Source organism: Athene cunicularia, assembly GCF_003259725.1.
Source record: "Athene cunicularia isolate RWA chromosome 12 unlocalized genomic scaffold, athCun1 chr12_part1, whole genome shotgun sequence".
In the NCBI taxonomy this organism is placed as follows: Eukaryota; Metazoa; Chordata; class Aves; order Strigiformes; family Strigidae; genus Athene; species Athene cunicularia.
In genome coordinates this window covers 16,202,556-16,220,585 of record NW_020799116.1, presented here as the reverse complement: position 1 = coordinate 16,220,585, position 18,030 = coordinate 16,202,556, and the positions used below count along the sequence as shown (strand labels likewise).

General features: G+C 44.3%; 1 protein-coding gene across 6 annotated transcripts; it reads left to right on the top strand.

Moving 5' to 3' along the window:
* The first annotated feature begins 287 nt into the window (after nucleotides 1-287).
* Nucleotides 288-17,271, top strand: TMEM40 (transmembrane protein 40). Of its 6 annotated transcripts, XM_026857816.1 has the most exons (14): nucleotides 288-3,679; nucleotides 4,026-4,082; nucleotides 7,809-7,865; nucleotides 8,449-8,588; nucleotides 9,183-9,336; nucleotides 10,379-10,486; nucleotides 11,378-11,431; nucleotides 12,301-12,336; nucleotides 13,759-13,791; nucleotides 15,174-15,239; nucleotides 15,566-15,637; nucleotides 15,718-15,792; nucleotides 16,543-16,605; nucleotides 17,070-17,271. In XM_026857816.1, exons 3-14 carry the CDS (start codon nucleotides 7,817-7,819, stop codon nucleotides 17,087-17,089), a joined length of 870 nt encoding a protein of 289 aa, XP_026713617.1. In that variant the 5' UTR covers nucleotides 288-3,679; nucleotides 4,026-4,082; nucleotides 7,809-7,816; the 3' UTR covers nucleotides 17,090-17,271. The 6 variants fall into 6 exon arrangements, 5 of the variants coding, with proteins under 5 accessions (XP_026713617.1, XP_026713616.1, XP_026713618.1 ...); XR_003399338.1 differs by having other exon boundaries at nucleotides 15,718-16,605; XM_026857815.1 differs by having other exon boundaries at nucleotides 16,543-17,271.
* The last annotated feature ends 759 nt before the right edge of the window (nucleotides 17,272-18,030 follow it).

Below are 18,030 nucleotides of genomic sequence, written 5' to 3'. Positions count from 1 at the left end.
GTACAGAATGAGGAAGAAATCTCTAAAAGTCTCAGTAAGGTACGTGATCCACTCTCCCAGACAATTCTGCAAAAACCTTTTATGGCTAAACCTCAGCCTTTCTCTCAGCTCAGCCATGGTACATGGCTGCTTTCTCATCATCTCCTGGTGTAAGAGAGTGTTACTGGTTATCACTGGATAGACTGGAGAGTTAGAGTGGGTTGTACTTATTGCTTTTCTCTCAAAGGTGTTGAATTTAAAAACAAACATACCTCTTAAACTGCAAAATGCAGCCGACAGTGAAGCATAATCCTCCTTCAGTTACTCGTATTTTGCAGTCTCACAATTGTTTAAGCAGGCTTTATTTAAAGAAAAAAAGTAGCAACCAAGTAAATGCATAGAAGGGACTAATTTAACCAACCCTTTGGATAAAAGTCAGGGTAGGGCAGGAGGTGTCATGGGAAGTGTTTTTATCCATCAGAAATGTGATGACTAAATGAGCAATTACGGCTCTGAATATATAACATCACTGGGTCCCTCCTACACGGATGAGTATTGCTACATTTCTCATGCAACCTGCCTGTGTGACAAAGCTGCACACACACTGTATCCAATTAGTGTCAAGTGTGAGAGTTGCTCAGCATGTCTTGTGTCTTAAACCCCTCCTGGAAGCAATTTTCCCAGCATACAAAGAGTAATTCACCCTCTTTCAGAGAACAGTTCCCAAATAAGGGCAGAATAAACACACGTAATACATAATAAAGCATTCTAATTAGGTAGACAATATTCTCCCAGCAGAAGTAGATGCAGAGTATTGGCTGCTTTGTGTTTAACATTGCATGTAATTACGTCCGGGTAGGTGATACAAGGCACTTTGGTATGCACTTGTGGAAAACAAGTGAAACAGCCTGCTTAAACCCAAACAACAAAAAAACAACTTGAAAAAAAATCAATGCCCACCTACTACAGGAGATACAAATTATTTTCTCTAAGGGTCACAGTCTCTCCAGAAGCATCAGTACATGAAGAGAGAACAGAGGGAGGGTACACAACCTGCTCTGCACCCCCCCTCAGGTACCAACTGCACCAGGGTGAAGCCGTTATCTTAATTTCACAGGCGATTTAACATGACCACACCTTCTGTAATCCACCGGGACATGGAATGTCCCTAGTAGTCTCCTATGACACCAGCTCTTCACAGGTTCTCAAGTGACCAAACATCATGTGTGGCCAGAGGCAGTGCTTGTTGAGAAAAAGGAACTCTGACACCAAGTTGTAACACAAATCCTACTGAAATGAAGGCAAAGCCAGAACTGTTCTAGTCCAGCAGCTGAAAGATTGGGTTAACCTCTCAGCAGGTGGTTCAGGAGGCCATGGGAGCCAGGGGTGCTTCCTTAGGTGAGAATATTGGAGGCTAAAGGCAAGAGACTGTCATGAGAAATGCTTAATTAATTAGTTAATTATTTACCCGAGGCAGTTGCAATGGGAAACACCAAGGTGAAAATGCCTGTTTGAGTGTAGTTGGTGTATGTTAGGTGCTGAGCTCTCGTGCACAGGAGAGGTCTGCCTCTTCCCTTCCCTGCTTTCTTGTTGCCTTCTGCTATAGGCTGGCTGGGTCTGAAACCATCGTCTGCTATTGAAGGAGCAGCTTTCCTAAACAGAAAACAGCCTTGGGGTGGCTTCAGTTTAATGCTGTGCTGAAGTTCTAGGCATCAGAGGTGGACAAGAAGGACTCAGGCAAGAACCACAGGTATAGGACAAGCAAAGCCAAAGAGAGGGATTCTTTGCTTCAGGTTATTCTAAGGCAGGCAGCGAGGATGACAGTAAAACTGTTTGTATCTCTTCCTTCTGCTAGAAGATAGAGCATTAAACATGTAATCAGAGTAAATTGGTACTCTGAGTGCCTGGGAGTGTGTAGCAGCCTCTACAGAGCAAGAGACACACGGGTACTGCACAGCCAGGCCGTGAGGACATGTGAGCAGCTGCTAACATGTGGGAAACTGCCTGTGGACAACTCAAGGATCTGAAAGACCTTTGTCTTTCAGGACTGTCCATCATGATCTCTGATATTTGCTATTATCAGAACTCAAGAGGCTATTAAGAGTTACAGATGAGTGCTGTGACAGGGCAAAGAGAACTGCCCCTCTGATTAGCACCACTCCCTCAAGCTGATCAGGGACTGATGGCTGGGTCCGGCCTAGGCTGATCCCTGCTGCTGAGAGGGGACAGACAGTGTCCTCCGAATGGCACTTGACTGTAACAAATTGAGGAGTTGCACTCACTAGCTTATATGCATTGCTGGAAAAGCACACCTAATTTGATAAGCAAACTTCCAGCTATAAAGTCCAGAGAACTTTTGTACCTGACAAAGGTTCAGGTGGAAATCTAGTGCAGGGTGTGTGGTGAGAGCTGAGAGCCCCTGATCATAGTGAAAACAAATGCTGGGCTGGGGAAGTTGGTTAGGAAATACTAGTATTTTCTTTGCCTCAACTCATTTACTTAGGTATTGGTATTCCTGTCTGATACTAAGCAGGTAAGCTTGGGGATGCGGAACTGAGCATGCCCAGGGTCTGAGGGCTGGCCCAGGCAGGGCGGACTACCTGGGAGTAAATGGCTAGTACTGCTCCTCACAGCCCTAGCTGGCTCCTGGCAACCAGTACAGGTGGCTCCACCTTGTTCATACCCCAAGCATGTGCAAGCACAGCAAGAGATTGCTGTTTTCAAGTTTACCATTGCCTGTTCAGAGTGCTGTAAAGTCCTTTTCCCCAGGGGGGTGGCTGTGCTTGTTACCCACACAGGAGCCTTCAGTGACCCCATGTGCAGAGCAAACAGCAGAGAAAGATTTTTGAACATGGTTCAGTCTGTTGTGCTTTGGTGAGCACATCTGTAAACCAGCGGTGGCTCTGGATTTGTGTTTTCATCACCCTCTTTGGTTGCTGGAGACAGGTGCGATGGATGGTTTCCCTTTCCTGCCAGCGGCCGGGCTGCGCCATCGCAGCACAGAGCAGCCCTGGGGCGCAGGGCTGTGGGCTGCGCCCTGCCTCGGGCCCTTCCTGGGCCCCCAGCCGCAAGGCTGGACCCGACCCCCGCTGGCCATGTCCTGTTCCCGATGAGAGTGTGGTGCAAAACCCGCCCCGGTCCCTGCAGGGGTGTCCCCCCCCGCGCCGCCCTCCCTGAGCCCAGGGACGCTCTGGGCGTGAGGGCGGTGTGCCCAGGCTCCAAACCGCTGTCACGGTGTCCCCGCTCGGCTTCACGGGAGCCCAGGGCCCTTCCCGTCAGGGGGGATCCCTGTGCCCCCAGCCTCTCCCTCGTGTCCCAGACAGGACAAATAAGTGGGCGCAGGCCTCCGGCCCCACACAGGAGCAGCCGTGGGCAGGGTGGGGGGTCCTGGCCACTGAGGCCCATCGGTACCTGAGACAGGCCGAGGCCGCCAAGCTCCTCTCCCCCATGCTGGCGGGATCAGCCTTGGCCGCCTTCCCCAGAGCTCGGGGACACACAAAACGCACAGCTCCTCCCGCCACGCCTGGAGCATGACCCCCAGAGGATGCCGTGGAGCCACCGCCGCGCTCGCTCTGAGTCAGGGCAGGCCACGTGAGGGCCCAGCGCCAGCCCCGACGCCTGCCCGCCCGCCATCACGTGCCGGGGCCAGCGCTGCGCACACCCTGCCCCGGGATCCCGACCCACCTTCACAGCCCTGCAGGTAAGTGCTGGGGAGGCGTTCGGGAGCTTCTTGTGGTCAAGACTGAGAGTGTTTTGGGTTGCGTCCTGGCTCTTGGTACACAGCTGGGTTGCTGATTACTCCTCGAGGCATCACACCGCTGTGCGAAGGGTTATGGCGCTGTGGGGGAGAGCTACAGGACTTCCCTGCAACCTCTGTGTCTTCTTGACTGAACATACCCATCTTTTAAATAATTTTATATAAGTTATAAAATCCTTGTGGTAAGCCCTGAACTTTATGCGTAGAGAAGATTTGTTTGCCTTAACTTTACTTGGACTACAAACATGAGCTCTTCTGGCTTCTGATGAGCTCATTTTCTTCCCCTCAGAGCTTTCCAGCAACCACAGAGAGGAGCACGCAGCGCATAGGAAGAAATACAAACCAGGTAATTACAAATGGTATGTGTAAACCTGTACGGGAGCGCTGCCATTGTGTTACCAGAGCAGCCAGAAAACAGACAACAAACTGCCCCAGGTTTGCAGGTGTCGGGGCTTGCTGCAAGAGCCGGGAGAGGAAGGAAGTTGCTGTGGCGAGGGGTGGATGGGCTGCGCCCAGTCCCTGCTCACCCCCATGGGCACGGTCACACCAAGCCTGGGGAGCTGCCCTCCCCACAGCAACACGCTCGCTGGGTCTTTCCACCTGCCTGTGTTCAAGGACGCCATAAAGAGTGAAAAGTTTTTTGAGCTTTGCTACTTCTCTGTCGCAGTTCAACTATATTTGACAACAGGAAGGCAAGCAGACGAATAGCAGAATTATCTCACTGGTGGCATTGCCTGAGGAGACTAGAGTAGGAACGGTGTCAGACTGAGCTGGTGTGCATCAGTTTTTGTTGTCTCACTGAAAGAAACTACATGCTTTCACCATGGCTGCAGCCCTCCAGAACATCTTCCTGTGGAACCAACCATTAGGATCAGCCTAAGACTTGCAGGTGTGCTTTCTGAAGTTTGTTTGTTTTGGTTTGGTTTGGGAGAAGGGCAGGGAGGGACCTAATGTTTATGTTTAAAATAAAATTTAGCAAGATTTGGTGTCAGCATATAACTTAAAATGAAAGGTAAAAGTAGTTTCAAAAGAAAAAGGTTCAGGATTGTCTGTTTTTTGTCTTGACGTCAAAACAACCTTATTTTGCTTTATTTGCATTTTTTGCTATCCCATTGAACAATTTTACTCAGACATGTTTCAGCAGCTATGCAAAAAGTTGTTGTGTATGGCAGTTGCTAGCCTCACTTCCTAACTCACTGCACACAAATTTTATTCTAACATGTTAAAAACTCCTCACTGCAATGATGTTCTGATTTACTGTGGGGAAAGCAAGATGAGGTCTGTTGTTCGTATCATTCCCCAGTGAGCTCATAGCTAGGCTGAAACGCCAGTATGTCATCATCCTTCTCTCATTATGAGGTATAACCAACTAAATCACTTTTGAAACAGACAATAATTAAATGCCTATGCTTATCCTTTGTTTAGATCTGATTTTCTTTCCGGAAGAGCCACAGGGGAATTAATTGTCCATAGTCTAAGAGAAATTAGGTACCCAGCTTCCTTAGTTATGTAAAGCTTGGTGGTTGACTGTGCTGGAGGCACAGAAAGGGAGATGGGTGCAGATGGTGGCTGCTCCTGGATCCTCTTGTAGCATCCAGGTCTTATCATAGCAGGATGCACCAGCGCATTGGGCAAATGTGTTTCTGTTGCTGGTACAGCTGAGCAGTCCAGTCATTTGGGCCAGGAAATGGACAGTTTTAAAGTAAATCAGTCTGATAGCAAATGAGGTTGACAGCATCTCCTCTGCCTTCAGTGCTGAATCTGCTCTTCCTTTGTGCATGGTGGGACAGATGTGCTGGTGCCTACCTGCTCACTTTGTCTTTGGGATGACGCAAAGCCAGCATAAGGCAGCTGCCATGACAGCTTCATGTCACTGGCAGAGCAATGTGCCTCCAATGTTCCAATGAGAGAGGCCTTTGCTAGGTATTAGGAACCCCAAACACAAACCTCCGGAATTTCACTCAACAGCAAAATGTGGATCTTTATAATATTTTTATGAAATGGATTTATCAGTCAGAAAATAAATGTTTAAAGTAATTTTGCTCCTTTAGGCATTGTATTTCAACGGAGCAATCCACAAAGAGAACTAAAGGATTTAACTTATGAAAGTAAGGTTTAAGCTGAGTAAATAGGAAGGCAAGAAAGATATTGAAAAAGGCTGAAAACCATAGCTGGAGATACATAACTGCACAGAAGTTATGTTCCTTATTTATTGTGCAGCCAAGAATGAGTTTATCCAGGGTGTGGTATACCGGGTTCCTGTATTTCAACATCAGCTGTTGCTTACCCGGGCAGAGGACAGATGCGTTTCCTGCATTCCCTATCGAGTGCTCACAGTCCCACATCGCCAGCGCCTGTCACGCAGCTGCAGCAGCGAAGGCTGTAAGTCAGGCAAGGTTTGTGGGAGAGGTAAAAACTTTTATTAGACTAGTTGATAGAGTTCAAAGCTTATTTGTCAAAAAACTTGCTAGTTTCTCCAGGTATATCAGGTGGTTAAATAAAAGGTATTTGTCATGATAGATGTCTTGCATAGACTCATCTTTGGGAATAGTTCCAAAATGTTCTTAAATTTTTTTTTTTTTTTTCCTCACAATACACCTAGGAAATAGGTAAGCAGTTTTCTGGTCTTAGCCTTTAAAAGTGGTTAAAGAGATTATGTAATTTCCCCAAAGCCAAACAGCAAAACAGTGGCTAAACACGGGCCCTAATCACTTGAAGAATCCTTGCAGCCCAGAAAAGGAGAAAGCCCCCAGAATCACCAACACACCTAAAATTTGGGACCTCAACCCTGATCCCAAAGGAGGGATGGGTTTTGCAACTCCTTCGGAGTCCATTTGTGTCTAATGTCCTCTGAGAACTGATACATTAAGTTGCTCTGTTTCCAGAATAAATATGTTTTTATTTGTGTGTTACACTGACCTTCTGAAGATATTAACTGGACCTGGTTTGGATTTTGTATTAGAACATTTTTCTGACTGATATGATGGTCTCTAGAGAACTGAAACTGTAGGCAAAGACACAGTTTTCCATCTGGAAAATTTAAAGGAAATGTTTAGTTTTCAAACTGCGCGATTGAAAGTGTTTTGTTGAATGGACCCAAAAGTCATATTGTAAGAAAAAGTGTGGTGTATAAATGGTTTTCCTATTGTGCCTGCATAGTGGGAACTGTACTTCAGACTCCCCAAAAATCTTCTTTTGCATCTCCCAATACAATAGTGTTTAAGATTAAATGTTGCACAAGGGGAGATGTAGTCAGTGCAAGATGCCTGCAGAGCAGGCAGAAGCAACTGTTCAGAAGCACAACCACCACAAAAAATGCATCATCAGAACAAAAGAGCCTCAAAACAAAATTTGTGGGGTGAGTTCAGCAAAACAAAAGAAAACACTGGATTTTGGGGAAGTCAGAATGTTTTGTTTCTGTGGCAAATACCAGTAAGAAATCTGGGATCAACACTTAAAAATTTTAAATTCATAAACCTGAAGTTAGTGGAAATTTCTTCTTCATGTCAACTGGGGAAGAACAGATGCTGAAGTGTCAAAGTGTTCTCTGAGACAAGGATTCCAAATCTTGTGGGGCTCTCCTATGAACTGCTTCTGCTATTCTCTCTGGGGTTTTGGGGTTTTTTTTGTTTGTTTTTTGGGGTTTTTTTTAAGTATGTACCAATATGCTAAAGGTACGGAACAATCGGTCTGTTTTGTGAATGGAACGGGCCTATTAAGTTACTCACACCTGTGGTAAATAGTTAATTAGACACCTTGGTAGTTGTAAAAAAACAACAATGTGAATGATCAAGTCAGACTTCTTTTCGCTTTACTCATGATGATCAGACTTTTGTTCTTTCTTAATAACCAAATGCCAGCCCAGCAAGACTCACTCAGAGGAGTGGAGAATGGGTCCCAGGAGGATAAATGAATCATGATGTGAAACTCTCATTGCAACAGAGAACTGATTTCAAAACTAAAGTGCCTAGAGATAGATGCCATGTTTGCAGAAAATCAAGTGTAAGACAAAAAATCAGAGAAGGTCAGACTGATCTGTTTCTAAATATGATTTTCCTCTCCTTTTGAACAGGAACAGCAATGGAGAACTTGAATGTCCTATTCCCAGATCTTACTGAAGAACAGCAAGGTAAGGGTAGTGCAGTCCAAGCTTTGGCTTATTCACACTACAGTAGTGTTTGTGAGAGTGGTTGTGAGTCAATGAAATTTGTTTCCTCTTGAATCACAATCCATCCTCCTTGATTTTAAAAGAAAGACCAGTAGTCAGTTCCCAGCTCTTCCACAGGCTTCTCATCGGGCCTTGGGCATGTGCTTGGGGGAATTTAGGTACATGAAGGAGATTTTGCTGTGCATTAAATGCCCGATGAGCTGTCTCAGTACCTTGGTATCCAGCCCTTCATGTCTTTGTGCCTGTTTGTAAAATAGCATGGTCAGAAGAAGCACCCGTTAAATACTTCCCCTGCTTCTCTGAGACAATAGCGTCACAAAGACATCAGTAATCTGTGTGGACATTTTTCTACCGATTTCTGACAGACTGAGTTGCTCTGTATAACACAGCACTACTCTCTTTTCTATACACTAAGGTGCTGATGTTGGGCAACGTGTTAGAGTCTGATGTCTGCCTCCTCCACACCTACACTGAGCACCACGGGAACACTTCCATGCAACCCACCTCTACTGCTGCACAGTGATTTGCTTGTTTTTCTTCCCAGACGTTTTCCAGAGGGTTTTTACTGCTGATGCCAGCTACTTGGAGAATCATGAGAAAATGAACCAGTCCTTCTGGGAATCACTTGTAAAATGTTTATCCACCACTGACCCACCTATCCTGAATACTGAAGAAAAGAATAATGTGAGTTGCTACAGAAACACGCATCCTTTGTAAGGCATTGTTACAGAGATACTTCTATACTTCTCTGATCTACTTTGGGGACAGAAAACATACAGTCCAGTGACTTGATATGCTAAAACATAACTAGAACATGATAAATGCTGTAAAAGGGCACACAGATAAATGAGACTCAGGCCCCTGCTTTTTACTTCATTGCTCTCCATGTGCAAAAATAACTGGCTTTGTATAAAGATCAGTTCAGCTCACTATTTTCTAGACAGGACCACTGTTAGTGATGTCTTGCTGTAAGATACTGCAGAGAGTGCACATCCATTTTCAGACCCTCTATTTCTCCAGCTCTCTAAATAGTTTATTACACACCATTTTTTTCCCCCATTTGACAGCTCTGCTCTGAGTTGCTGAATGGAATTTATGTTCTTGTCCCATCTTTGGCATTACTCTCTGCCCCTGATTTCCCCCTTGTACAGGAGGGGCAGGGGTTTACTTGTCCCACAGATGGGGTGAGATATGTTCACTTGTATAGCAGGGTATGCTTTTGCAGGCCATGTTTCATTGGAAGGACTGTTATTTGCTATTTACTTACCTTTCTTTCAGCTCCTCAACAGCTGCAGTGTCCTTCCTGGTGGCTGTGCAGCCTGCCTGAAGGCCATAGAGAAGAAAGGAGTCAGGGCCATGGCTGTTCTTTATCTCTTGCTGAAGTCAACCAACCCATCTGGGTACAGGCAGCTGCCCAGCTCCAAGGGAAAGGGTGAGTCCTGCCCAGCTGCTTGTCAGCTATTTTGTTAAAATCACTGCAGTGCCAGTGGGACTTGACACCAGTTTGAAAACTCTGATATGTGCTTGGATGTGATTTATTAGTGAACAAGTAAAATATCTAGGAAGTTAGGTATGGTGGTAATGGGAGCCAAAGATAGTATTTTATTTTAGTTTGACTTGGTTTCTTCTGGAGAAAAAACTCATATACTTAGGCAAAGAGGATGTCCTGGGGTGATGATGCCAAAGAAATTTCTCTGACAAAGTGGTGCCCCAGTTTTTCCTGTCTAGCTGGTTCATGACACCCAAGATGCTTTTTTACATGGACTGTTACCCAGCCAGCCTGGAGGTCTCTGAGCTCTCACAGTGGCAAGAAATCCAAGCTGAGCCACTGAAAATATTTTTGCGAGTGACCCCAGCAGCACAGGTAGTAGTAACGAAAAGGAATGGCCAGAGGATGCCACTCTGGGTGCTGAACCTGTCAACGAGATACAAATAGGCTCCACTGCACTTCTCAAGTGCCCGGTTGTGCTGTAAGAAACTAAGTGCAGTTCCCCAGGGTCCCTAGAGTCAGGATTCGTCTTCTGCAGCTCCCAGGTTTGCCGGCCCGGCGCTGGGCGCTGCCCCGAGGCTCGGCTGCGGGGCCACAAGAGGGGGCTGGCGCGGCGGCAGCACCGCGGCGAGGGCAGGAGGAGCCGGGGAAGGGCGAGCTGCTGTTCTCCGGCTACAGCATCTTTCAGCTGCAGCTGCTATTGCTTCAGGCAGTGGGAATTTTCACAGGGTAGCATTATGGGTAAATTAAAGGTCAGAATATGAAACTTTAGGCATCTACCACAAGCATTTAGGAAAGTCTTAACAGTAGCCTTTATGATGCTTTCATTTGTAATGCTTTGTGCTACTCCTCGTGTGCAAAAACCACAGCTGATATAAGAGTAAGAGTCTGATTTCCTGTGAGACAACCTTTAATAAATCTGCCACTGTAAGAGAGACGATGTAAATAGTCATCTCTAATACTTTTTCCTCTATATATAATACAGATGAAAAATTGAAACCCCTGAAGAGATTGGAAAGGAATCTCATGCTTTCACCAGGGGAAAAAAAGGCTGAAAACTCATCCCATGAGTCCACAGATGAAGATACACAAGGTAAAGAGGATTTATTTTATTTTTCTCTGATACATAATTTGGTTTGATTGCATGTTCATAAGAGATTGACATAGGAGACTTGCAGCAATTCAGTAGCAATTCTGCAGAACTCTGAAAAAAAAAAAAAAAGTGTTAGAGAACACAGACAATAATTAGTACCTCTAGATTCATTATCAGCAAAATAGCGGCTACCTCCCGCTCTTGTGGAAGTTGGGAGGTTTCAGAAATGTAGAAATCTGCTGCAAGATTTCTTCCCAAATAAAGGTCATAACTTCTGTGATCTTCAGTGTCTCTCTGGTCTAACTGCATCCTGCACTATAGCAGGAGGCAAAGACCAGTCCTGGTACAGTAGCAGCTGGCAATGCTGTAGTGCTTCTCTAGCATTTCTTTTCTTATTAGCAAACATCACTAGTGTATCAAAAGTCACTTTGGCTGCTGCTAGGCCATTTCATTTATGGAAAATGAGAGAGGCTAAGAAGTGGCAGGCAACACAGAAGTGATAAAAGTGATATTGGCTTATTCTGTTACAGAAAGCTACAACCTGATTAAATGCTTAGCTAGATCAGATGATTTGCTTTTAGAAATACATTTTTCAAAGTAGCTAGCAGTGCTGACAATGTGTGTTTAAAATGAGAACTTTCTCACTACACCCCTTTCTACAAATTATTCCAACTTCAGATTTTGCGGGTTTTTTTTTTTATTCAGCCAGCTTTGAAGAGAGCTGTGAGGCAAAAGCAGCTAATAATGATCCTTGCATTTCAGAGCCTTGATTTTTACCTACATATCCCACAGCCATCATTATATTATGAGCAAACAACTACAGTGCTGTTGTTTCTAACACTGCTGGCACGTTTTTCTTTAATCTGATGAAGAAACACTTTCTCTATCCAGACAGTGACAGGGAAGATTTAGGAAGACAGAAGACTGAAGGCCAATTACTTGGAGGTAGGACAAAGTGGCAATATTGGTTTTCACTAGAGACAACCAATATAAACAAAAGGATAATTTCTGGCATTCTTTGGTTTGACTTTTGAACAAAGGTATATTAACATGTATGGACATAGGAAAAGGACCAGTCAGAATTTGGCTGCAGGAAAGACATTTCCTATGAGATGAAGCTCAAATGACGCTAACATTCAGCCATGCCTTGTGCTTAGAGCTGAAGCAGGAGAATAGCAAAATCTGCTGCTGTGGGAGAAGTCCTGCTGCCCGGGTTTGCACAGTTGCCATTGAAATGCAGCAAAAGAGTTCTGAAACTCTCACAGCCACTACTTACAGGGGCTGCAGTCAGCCCTCAGTGTTGACTGGAGATCATCAGCAAGGACCACACTGTGGACCTCATTCCCAAGGCTTTTCCTTTCCTTCCGAAGGAAAAATGGAAAATAAGTACAATGCAGGTGAAGAAAGTGTGCTGTGTGACAGAAAGAGCTATTGGCTTATGGTATAGAACCATGGATGGTAAAAAAGTCAAGGCTTTAATCATTTAATTAATATCTTAAATTGATCTCAGCCCAGATGTAAGAGCAGCTCATTTAAATTGACATTAAGAGATCTGTCTCACAGGAGTCTGATTCTACCTGACTCCAGATATTGTGAGGTGGAATATGGGGGGTTAATAATCCATTCATGTGCCCCCTTTCGACCTGCATAACTTACATAGAGCTGCCCTCTCGAATGAGTTCGAGTTGGTGCCTGCCTTGTCACTTTTACACAAGCACACTAATTTCAATAGAAATTGCATGGGCTGGGACTGGCAGCAGGAGATTGTACTCGTTGTGGGTATTAATCTACACCATCTTTGTGCAATATTTTAGGCATACCAGCAGAGGTTGTTCCCTATAGAGATCCAGGTAAGCGTTTCCAGATAACCTCATCTGTTGGAAGGAAGACTGTAACTCCAGTTTCTTCTTTCTGACATGCTTTAAGTGCTTGATATGCTTCTGACATGGATTTAAAAAATCCATTGGGTTTCCAGTTAGTCTGGTGTTGGACCTGGGCATAGTGCAGACATTTTGTTCCAAGCTTGTCACAGTGGCTGGCTGATAGCCGGTGATTTGTACGAGGTGTTCTAGCAGGTTAACCCATTTTTTGGTAGGCCTGCCAGGTTCTCACAAGATCAGCTCACAGCAGTTGTCATCCTTTTTAGGGGAGTACCCAGCAATTTTGTTGGGCAACTATCCAGTCTTTCCTAAGCAATCGAGGCAGCTTTCAGCATTCCCTGCAGGCCTCTGTCTCCTGCTGAACAGGGTTGCCAGGCTGGGACTGCAAAGCTGATGCTGGGCTCTGAATGCCGTCCTCACTCACCTGAGAGCACTGAGCATGCCCCAGCAGAAGACACTAGCTGAAAGCCAGATGACAACAGAAACAATGCCAGCTCAGAGGCTGGAACAGAGTCAGTCTAAAGGCAAATTTCCTTTTATCAGGCACTGCTGTGCAGCAGCAGAACAGATGTAAAAAGCCCATAGCAGGAAATTCTCAGTGGCTTGATTGCATTACTGACCCTGACCTGCCCCTGCCAGGCCAACACCACATTCATTAGTGACGAGAGGCAGACGGCCCAGCAGAGCAGCCTCTTCTGGAGAGGACACCTGCTCAAGCACTCTTCTTCCGTGCAGTGGGGAATAGCTGCGGTGACTTGGGCTGAGGACATTGTTGGGAAGAAGACATAAATTGCAGCATAATGCCTAGGAGAGGTTTTTGAGTCACCTACCCCCAAGGAGCTACACAAAATACCAGGGTAGAGGAATACATGATAATACAATATTCTCCCCGCATTGCCAGGTGCAGAAAGAGGATTACAGTACTTTTCCAGTTGGCATTTGGCCTCTCGACCTCTTACCACTGCCTGTGTTGCTTCAGTTCTAGATTACTTCAATACACCAGACTGAGACACTGAAAATATTTAGCTGGAGCAGGACACCATGCCCACTGCACTGGACAGGTTCAGGGGATGCACACATGCAGCACCTGTGATGCCAGCTCTGCCTGGTTCTAGCTTCAGTTCTGGCAGCTCAGTATGAACATGGAGGCCATCAATCCTCCACTGCCCAGCTACTGCAGAGAACCTGGGATGATGGAACAGCCAGCTTTATTGTTACCTGTTCTTGGGCCCTTTTAACTTCCTAAATTTCCTGGCACTTTCCAAGTACTGTTTTGTTTATACTGAGTCACCAAATCGGTGTGCTTGCTGTGCTTGCTGGGGCTGATAATGGTGCAAAACAATATATTTGTAGTTTTACCATCAGAAATAATAAAACTATGTTGCTTTTCAGAGATTACCAGAAGAGAAGATTCATTTGCAGATGGTAAATACAAACAAGCTAACAGAAGTTTTTCTCGTTGATGCTGTCTTTCAGGACTGAGTTTTGCTTAGTGATCACAGCTATACCCACTTCTTGATACCTAGGCATTGCCTAATCAAAAAGTAGCAGTTTGAGAATAGTTATTAAAATGCACTGTAATGCTTTGATAGAAGAAATACTGTGCAAGTCATTCTGTGAAGCAAAATTAAAGTGGGACTACTGCATTTAGGAGGCAGAGTAATTCAGAACAGACACTTGCCAAGTATGAATTGATATTCTCCTAAATTCTGCGTTTATACAAGTAATTCATAGAGCAACATTTCTGAGTCAGAATAGTGCAATGCTGTGTTAACACTAAGAATCAAATAACTGATTTTATCCCCAAACCAGCACTTGATCAACCCAGAATGATCAAACAATCAAAAATACAAAAGCATGACTCCTGTATCAGGTGACCCAGAACAGAATTTCTTGGCAAAGTTTAGTTGCTCCAAAAGCACAATAGCAGACGTCTGTGGCTCACTGGGAGTACATTTCCAGTACTCTCCTGTGATATCTTTAGAGACAATTACATTCACTGCCAGGCAGGTGTTGCCTGGACACACAGCCCAAGGTAAGTGAAATCAGCACCTAAAACTTGTGATGATTCAAGTCCCAAAGGCGGCTCTGCGGCAGACTGCCTCGGGGTCTTCTCAAGGGATCAACAAACAAAAAAGGAAAACACCTTCTGCTTTGAACACATCATTGGAAATCTGGTAAAATATTCAGCTCCTTCTGAAATACAATTGGAGAAAGAACAGAATTTTGCAACTCCACTCACGACTAGTGTAGAGCAAAATGCTCTCTATTGAAACCTCAAAAAAATAACTAGCCTGTTCTTACATTTTCTTTCTGTGTGTCAGCTGTAGGAGACTGTCACCTACAGTTCTTCTTTTGGGAGGTGCAGAAATGCTTCAAATTTAGGCTTAAATTGATTGGTGGTACTCATACGCCTAGTAGTGGAGATGGTTATATTACTGTAGCTGTGGTTGTGCAAGGCACCCAAGAATCAAACTGAAGCTCCCTTGTCCTACTGCTTTACTCCCCCACAGTAATTCTGAGACTATTGATTGTCCCAGACTGGACAGAAAAGACCCAGAGTGCTTTAAAACAATTCTGTATTGTTAATGCAACCATCTGATTATGCTTTTTTTTTTTTTTTTTTTTTTTTTTCTCCTTTTAAAAAAACCTGCTCTTTTTGGGGTGATTTTAAAATTGCTAATTTGATCTTTCTGAGAGGCTTGCAGATCTTTGTTTTACAAATATTCTGCTCTGAGAATCGATTTCAGATGCAAAAAGGGATAGTTCTGAGTTCCACAGCAATAAAAGACATTTCTTTTTTGTAGCATATGAGAACGAGAACCCTCATCTCCATCAGTGGATGGTACGGTGGATGGGCATACGGAAGGATGGTAATTTAAAAAATTTTTTTGTTTTAATTCAGCTGATGTCAACCCTGTTGAACTTTAGTCCACGAATAAGATCTTTGGTTCAAAACTCCTTTTTCTCCCCCCCCCTTGATGCGAGTACTTTGTTGAAGTGCATCAAGGCGTCTCAATGACAATCATCAAGGCTTCTGGTTAACAACTTTTGTGCATCTATCTTTTGCAGATGAGTGGTGTATGAGCCACCTGATTGATAGAATTTGTTTTCTGAGTGATACAGTGTAGCTTAAGATGTGGTTGTAAGGGCACCTGCAGTTGTGACCTAATGTGACCTAATTTTCCCTCTATTTCAGACGAATTCTTTCATTTTGTCATTCTTTGCTTTGCCATTGGAGCTTTACTGATTTGCTACTACTACTACAAAGGTAAGGCAAGACTTCAATAGAAGGATAAATTGTTGCACACTAGAAAAATTAACAAAGCCAAACATCTTTTGTTGCCTTAGATTGGACTATTTCTCTTGGAATTGGTTTAATCACCTTTGCTTCCCTGGAAACCACTGGGATATACTTTGGTCTAGGTAAGTGTATCTACAGCAGTCAGCTGTATCCACATGAAGGACAACAGGGTCACACAGTCTTTAAATTACACAAGACTCTAAACCTGTTAGTGCCCAGATTCCATGAACCATCTCATAACATCTCATTCACCATTACACCATGGGGCTGGAGATGAGCAGCCTCAGTGACACTGAAGGGGGAGGTTGACTCATTGTCTCTTTTCAGTGGTCACAAGACCCTGAGTCACCGCTTTCTGCAGCAATGGCTGAATGCTAAGTTGCCATGACAACGCACAATTTTAGCAGCAAGGCGGTCTTCCCAGATACAGTCTAGAAGGTGCTGTGCCCTCAGGCTGCCATTCCTTCCCCTGGGACTGAGGCGGCTGAACACCCCCAGGAAGAGCCCACAGCAGAACCCGGATGGTGGCACCTACTGAAAATGATGCTTAAACACCAGGGATTCACGGCAATCCCTAGGGATGGTGTAGGAAAGGTGCAGCTAGCAGCAAGTTATTGCCTCCCAGCTGAGGACAGAGGTCTCCCTTGTAATTTTGTGCCAATATTTTCGGTAGGTTGTGGATGGTTCTCTCAGGAATCGGCCTTGTCACTACTTTGTTATTAATGATATCTCGGAACTGTTTGTTTAAACGGTAATCTTGGGTTCATTAGTACTGCAAGTGTCAGTGCTTGGTTTTTGACATTTTTCTATTTTTTATGTTTTATGTTGCTGTCTGGGTCATCTTGAAAAAAATGTGTCTTTTTCACAATTAGTGTACCGAATCCGGAGCGTTCTTGACGGTTTGGTTCCTCTGATTGACAAATTCAGGCCAACAGGTAACAGTGATCTTCCCACTGACTGCATGCAGTCCCCAGACCTTCCTGGGTACTTCATTTTAGTCAGCTCTTAAGAACAGCTTCTAAATTACAATACTTACAATTTTCAATCTTAACTTAAAATAAAAAATTAAAAGATTTTACTACATTTCCTTACAGCTGCTTGGGTTTGAAAATGAATTATTCTTGACTCCCTCTGTATGGTAGAGCATTTTCACATTTCTAATACCCTGCCCTGTATGGGGTATTAACCATTTCCTGACAATGTCTGAATAACAATTCTATAGCTCAGTTAGTTAAATATTCAGGGAGGAGGGTAAGTTTCCCTTGTTGGATCTTCACAAGCGCCAGGCTCATGTTTATCTGTGCTCCTGAACACAAAATGTGAAGAAACCTAAAAATCTGCATTATGTGATGATTTGAACACAACAGACCTGACAGTCGTCTTTTTCTTCATCATGCAGGTATGAGGAAAGCTGCCTAGGAGGAGTATTTCAGCAGAGTTCCACAAAATCCTGCTGTCTGCATTTCTAGTATTAAAAGAACTGCTTTATGAGGCAAACATAAAAACCTAATCTAATGGCTAACGTGAAATACTGAAATGTTAAACCATAGGAAAACATCATTCCCTCCCCTCAAAAATAAAGCTGAAGCTGCGTTACCAGGTCCTGTTCTTTCTTCTGAAGTGATCTGTGGCTCAGCAGACACTCTCCCTCTCTCCCTCTCAACACATTCTCTTTCTCTCCCCCCTGCAGCCATGTTAGTCTGCCTATGGTCTATCAGAATCAACAAAATGACCAATATTGTCCCCAGCTGGTTCTGGATTAGGATCTGGATGTTTCCATAGGAATCCTGGCAGCCACAGAGCCACCTCCTCTCCACCCCTTGTGATGCCGCAAACCAGGCAAACACCAGCTGCTTGCTTACACAGTTGAGCCCCAACAGCGCAACAGCACTGAAGCAGATTAATTTATTGTGGCAGAACTCAATATAGTGGGCGTGTAATGATTTCACCCAGTGAAAGCTGGGTGAGATTTTACATGCAGTGACATAATGGTGCAGTAATGAGATTATTAACAGCAGCAAATTTCATCTCCTCTTCTGAGGGGAAAAATAAAGTGCTTGATTTGACTCATCCCCCAACATTTTTCTTTCTTTGAGTAAAATAAAGTGCTACTTTGACACTCGTTTCATTCTCCAGGGACATGTTACACGTTACGTGTGTAGGGATAATGCAATCATAGGCAGATAGCAAAAAAAGGGGATACCTTTAGATTTCTAGTAAAAATGTAAGGTCTTCATACCCATAGAAGGATAAAGGCATTGTCAGACAGAAAGAGCCATAAGCCATGAAATTGTAAGGAAATGATCTAAAAGCCATTTGCCCAAACAGCCCAGTTTTAAAGAAGCAATTTCAAGTCTTAT

What these genes read in the sequence shown, in the direction of transcription:
- TMEM40 (XM_026857813.1), top strand. Translation starts at nt 7,817, where the DNA reads ATGGAGAACTTGAATGTCCTATTCCCAGATCTTACTGAAGAACAGCAA. An exon ending in GCCCAGCTCCAAGGGAAAGG is followed by an intron (nt 9,337 to 10,378) that starts GTGAGTCCTGCC and finishes TATATAATACAG; the next exon opens with ATGAAAAATTGAAACCCCTG. An exon ending in TGAAGGCCAATTACTTGGAG is followed by an intron (nt 11,432 to 12,300) that starts GTAGGACAAAGT and finishes GCAATATTTTAG; the next exon opens with GCATACCAGCAGAGGTTGTT.